The sequence below is a fragment of the Leptodactylus fuscus genome, chromosome 2, assembly GCF_031893055.1.
Source record: "Leptodactylus fuscus isolate aLepFus1 chromosome 2, aLepFus1.hap2, whole genome shotgun sequence".
NCBI lineage: Eukaryota > Metazoa > Chordata > Amphibia > Anura > Leptodactylidae > Leptodactylus > Leptodactylus fuscus.
The window spans coordinates 46410863-46416862 of NC_134266.1; the positions used below are offsets into that span (position 1 = coordinate 46410863).

A 6000-nucleotide genomic window follows, 5' to 3' on the forward strand; every position below is an offset into this window, starting at 1 on the left:
GTGGTCTCCCATCATCCTCCTCAGGCATCTTCTGGCCTACAGCTGATGCCATTGCTGAGGCCTTCAAGCCCAGGGGTCTCTGCTGGGGCCTCGGTATTGATGTCACAACTCTAAGACCCAGCACTGTGATGTCAATGTGCCCCAGGACACATGATGCCATCTGGAGGCCTCAAGAGGACACCGAAGGACTGCCAGATGGTGAGGCAAGGTGAATAAAAGTGTTTGCTGTGTTTGCTCACCTACACTGAACTTCCACTTATTATACTCTGTGGTCTGAGTAGAGTATAATAATGTTTCATGGGTGACAAACTCTAAAAGTTTTGTGTTCTAAAAGTCACAACAAGTTTTCATATAGAACTATTGAAAACCATTTAGTATTCTTTATTGTTGCTGCATGGTTGTGAAGCAAGCATCCAGTTGGTGTAGTTTTTTTATGTTGCTCACCTTTAATTCAAGACAAAGAGGGTCTAGTCTAGGAAATTCATAAAAGACTAAAAACAGGGTTAATGCAATATAATGCTAAGAATTTTGGTGGAAGACATCCCAAGCACTGTATTTGTTTATATAAAATAATCCTTGGCTTTTCCTTAAAATTATCCAAATAAATTCAGATTTACATTGGAATTCTTGTTGGAAATCATTCCAACCATAAACTTTCTTGCAAATTGTTATAAAACATGCAGGAAAAGGAAACAATTTCTTCCAAGCTTCCACACCGCAAGAGCTATGTGACAATAGTGAGAGTCTTATTTTTGGAATTGCAATTTTTATATTATGATATTTTAAGGATGTGACTGAGAATAATGCAATATTTTAAAAACTCTGACCAAGAAAATGGAAAGGATATATAGAAAAAACGGGAAATGATAGAGCGCTAATGGCAGCAAAATCCGTAATGAACTTAAAAATAAAAATAAACAATGTGAGTGGTTAAGATTAGAGATGAGCAAGTAGTATTAGTATTCGATCGAGTAGGTATTCGCTATTCAAATGGAAAAAGTTGGATGCAGAACCAGCATTGATTGGCCGAGTGCTATACAGTCGGCCAATCAACGCTGGTTCTTCTCCTACCTTTAGAAGTCTTCTCCGTGCAGCTTCCCCGCGGCGTCTTCCGGGTCTGAATTCACTCTGCCAGGCATCAGGCCTGGGCAGAGCCGACTGCGCATGTCCGCTTGTAGTGCGGGCATGCGCAGTCGGCTCTGCCCAGGCCTGATGCCTGGCAGAGTGAATTCAGAGCCGGAAGACGCCACGGGGACGCTGCACGGAGAAGACTTCTCGGAGGATCCAGCCCGACCCTCACTCGTGGACTTGGTAAGTATAATTTGATTGAATGTTGCCTTCCCCTGAAACGAGCATTTTTCCCCCATAGACTATAATAGGGTTCGATATTCGATTCGAGTAGTCGAATATTGAGGGGCTACTCGAAACAAATATCGAACCTCAAACATTTTACTGTTCACTCATCTCTAGTTAAGATGAATTGGTTCTGTTTATTGCTCCAAGGACTTGAACATATTTGGTTCTAAGGCTATTGCTGGACACATCCTGCTTGGCCTGAAGAAGACACTCGCCCGGTGTCGAAACGAGTAGCCATTTTAAGCTGTTGTTCATGTCCTTGGAGCAATAAACAGAACCAATTCATCTTAAGTCATGTAGTGTTACTGCTTACTTAGCTAGGCTACTCTAATCTGCATCAAACACTAAAAAGACATATCTTTGGAATAGCTGAACAGATTTGGAAAAATAAATGCTCAGTGACAGTGACTATCAGATGACATCTGTCATTGAGTTGTTTAGACTCTAGTTGCAGATGTCCGGTCTATAGAAGTCTGTGTGGTTTTATATACATGTGAGCTGCCATTCTTAGAAGATGGTGCCTGATTTTTCGAGCCTGGATCACTTGGAATACAAGCGTAGGTAGTAAAGCATCATGGTCCAGACCCATAGAAAATAAATGGCAATTAAAAATTTGCTAATTGCATCCCCGTATAAATATTATCCAGATAGAAATACACTTTAGCTTTCCCTGATCCATAATGTCATTCTAAGTCAATTATATTCCCGCACTTTATGTAATGAATTGCCGGCTATCTCTATGAATAATACACGTATAATACACGGTTTCAGCAGCGTATCCTATTTTTTCCTATACAAGTTAAATCAAATGCTTGTTAGACTAGTGTACGGGTACTTAAGCTGTGAAAAAATTCCCCGTGCCCCCAATTACTGATTTTACGTCAGGCATAAAAAATGAGCTCACATTGTTTAATTGTAAAGTGGAACATAGGGCGCTGCATTCAGGATTGACGCTATTGCTCGTTCGCTTACATTGTAATTGTGTTTTTCTGTGGACAATTGCAATATCTACTGTGGGATATATTTCATCAGATGCTGCAAACCATGAAGACAGGATCGATCATACTATAGGATGTAAAATAAATATCACTGATATAATGACGTTCTTATCTAGCACTTGGTACATTGTCTCTATGGTAATAGGGTTTGTTTAGGCGAATATATAATTGTATAGCCGAGTTTTATTACAGCGTTTACTACTGAGCTTGTAGGGAGAATTGTAAAGAAATATTCTATAATTGAGGTTTTCTGTATCGGTAGAACTAGGATGACGCTGTAACTAACATCAACTTGTTAAACGTGTTCTGTTAAACTAAGGCGGACGCATACGAAATTACAGTAGTTCAGGGAAAAAATCTACAATTATATATAATAAAGGGACTGTACGCTAACACGTCCCTCAGAGGGGTTATACGTGCTCACAATCTGTTATATACAGCATAAATATACTGTGTATAATAAAGCGACTGAACGCTACCACGTCCCTCAGAGGGCTTGTACATGCTCACAATCTGTTATATACAGTACTAAGTATTAATCTTAGAGAGAAGGGAACCCACATTGATGGTTTCCATACACACCAATGGTTATTGCCATCTTGGACATATATGGCACAGCCACACCATATACCATAAATTTTCAATAGGTACAAGTCCCATCTCTGAGACTTGCACTTGTCTCAAGAACGGGCATTTTTCCAGTGCCCGCAGTGACAGGAGAAATGGCAACACATGTAAATTTTTCTCTATTGACTTCTTTGGGACTTCCAAGAATACTCAAGTCTCCCTGCTTGGCTATTTTAGAGCTCCCAGAGAATTCAATAAAGACAGATGCGCTTGCGCACCCACGGTGGCCATGAGATGCTGATTGGTGACAGCCATTCTTTGGATAGATGTGAGACCTGCATCTATAGTATTAGACATCTATGGCATGTCCATGTCACCAATGGGAATACTCAATTAGGATAGAGCTCTGTTAAAAAGGCTTAGCTTTAGGTCAGGATCCCACTGGATATCTCTGATGGACAGGAGTGTTCACAGATATCTTAACACCCCATAGCTAAATGTACTAAGGGTCCCTCCCCCATGATGTTTTGTTAAGTCAAGAGCAATTTTATCAATAAAAATAAAATTTCCACTCCTTATCATGCTCTGGTCTGATGGATATTTGTCTGAACATGGCTAGTTTTTGACAATTGTGCCTGTGAGGCCAGCCCTAACTATGTGCTTGTTTCTGACCAAATTCAGTCTGCCTCCAAATTCTGATTGGTATCTGAACTACTCGCCAATCGCCCAGCTATCACCCAATCCCTGGTGCCATAAACCAGTGTCTCTTGGTCCTAGGCCAGCTGTCACCAACAGCAGGGCCATTCCAAGAGATAACAATGTGGTTGTCTCCCCAAGGTATAGTACAGATCTCTGTTTTCTGTGAAAGGGTGAAAACCTGGGAAACTAGTTAGAAAACATCCTTAGGGATGGTCCAAAGTCAAATCGATTTGGTGATACAGGGGTTCACAACCTGCTGACTGTCATATATATTCAACTGTAAACATACATTTTTAGACTTTTTTGTTATATGTATATAGTTTTATATTTTTGATCCATTTAAAGGGATCCTATCATTAAAACTGCCGGCCACAAGAAAATGGCCACTTACAATACTGTGTAAGCGGCCATTTTCTTGTGGCTGGCAGGCATGCGCAGTCGGCTTTGCCCTAGGCTCGAGGCCTAGAAGTTTGAAACCACCGCCGAAAGATGACACGAAAAAGACCCGTTCCTAAAGAAGATGGAGGCAGCATGGGAGAGTTCTCTGGCAGCATTGGGGATACCCCCAGTGCTGTTTGAGCGCTGGGGTCCGCCCACAGTGCTGCGAGAGAACTCATTTGCATACCGATGAAAACCGGTTTATATACTGAACGGTGGCTCGGAGAACACATCTAAAGGTAGGAGAAGAATAGCCTTTTTTAAGGCTATTTCTACGTGGTAGGCAGAAAAAATTTACTTTTAATGATAGAATCCCTTTAAGTACAAGGAAAAGAATTTTCATTCTGGGCTTTAGAGAAGATAAAAACCACATCCCATAAAATGTAGGCTATTTCCTAGTAAAGTACCTGCTATGACTAATATAACTGGTATAGAGAACTACATTATATCGACAAAGAAACTCTGTTGTAAGCAAGATATGTATAAGCCGAGGGTGAAGCGGAATTTAACCTAACATGCAATTCAAGGTGCGAGAATCAAAACTGATAAAATTGGTAACCATATTATCCTATTGTTAAGAGTGTATTGTGTAAAGGTTGTCATCCACTCCTAGAGTAAAGCTGTGAAATAGCATAAAACGCAGTATAAAACAAACCCCTTTTTACATATTTTAAGAATATATATTTACAGCGCATTAATTTTTATTCTTTTTTTTTTTTTTTTCAGATCGAATCTCGCAAGCGACTTGCAAAAACAGTCTTGGTTTTTGTTGGCCTCTTCGCATTCTGCTGGCTTCCCAACCATGTCATTTATTTATATCGCTCCTATCATTATTCAGAAGTGGACACTTCCGTCTTGCACTACATCACCAGCATCTGCGCCAGGGTATTAGCCTTTACCAATTCCTGCGTTAATCCATTTGCTCTGTACTTGCTAAGCAAGAGTTTCAGGAAACAGTTCAACAACCAGTTGTTCTGCTGCAGACCAAGACTCATTGTAAGGTCTCAAAGCATGGGAAGAAGTACCACCAGAATGACCTCGCTAAAAAGCACGAACCATTCCATGGCCAGCTTCAGTCTGATCAATGGCAAACACATCTGTCATGAGGGTTGTGTATAAAGATGTCACCTGGACATTTGTAAATGTGTTCCTTCGATGGGATTGTTATTCAGTATCTGTAAATAGTACAAGTGTTACTGTGGGAGGCCGAAAGTTACAAGTATGGTCAACTTATCATGTTCCAGCTACAATGTTTCAATGCAGAATTGCAATAACAAGAATAAATCCTCACCATGTTCATTTCATAAAGGGGGGTTTTAATCGGTATAAATTCCAAACGCAGTTTATATAGTAATAAACTCATATCCATTGGCTAAATCCCGCACTTCTCCATTGTCTGTACTCTAGTGATCCCCACCCTGTTAGGTGTGCCGGGTGTTGGATTCCTGCCAACTGGGTATCCTTCAGTAATAATATGCTGTACATGTGCACATGACTATACAGTACATGCACATTATTGGCCTCAATGATGCCTGCATGTACAGATGTGGCCATCCTTACGAGCTCGAATTTGCTTTCAGTCTCTAAAATCTCATAAAACCAATTCCATAAAATATACAACATGGTAGCAAAACTAAAAACAACCACTGATGTCCACACATAATCAGGATTAGGATTGACATCTCATGAGTATCATATCTTTTTTTAAAAACATGATTTTGCTTTTTTAAAGATGGTGATCTCACTCCAAATATCTGAGCCTAGTGGAAAGCTATAGAAGGATAGATCAGTATAGGACAGGATTCAGGAGAGGCCAGCGATTGGCTACAGCAGTCTCGCGCAGGACAAGTCAACAAGTCAATCCTTGACAAGAGTAGTGGGCGGAGAGTTATATGCAAATTTTTTACATTATTCCCTACTTTTAATTTTTTTAATTTTTTTT

The 6000-nt window shown here is 40.2% G+C and overlaps 1 protein-coding gene across 1 annotated transcript in view; it reads left to right on the forward strand.

Moving 5' to 3' along the window:
* GRPR (gastrin releasing peptide receptor) overlaps positions 1–5317 on the forward strand; it is a 103394-nt gene extending 98077 nt beyond the window's left edge. Inside the window, exon 3 of the mRNA XM_075263679.1 lies at positions 4785–5317. Within this exon, the coding sequence (XP_075119780.1) occupies positions 4785–5177 (393 nt within the window). The 3' untranslated portion in view covers positions 5178–5317. The remainder of the gene's footprint in view (positions 1–4784) is intronic.
* The last annotated feature ends 683 nt before the right edge of the window (positions 5318–6000 follow it).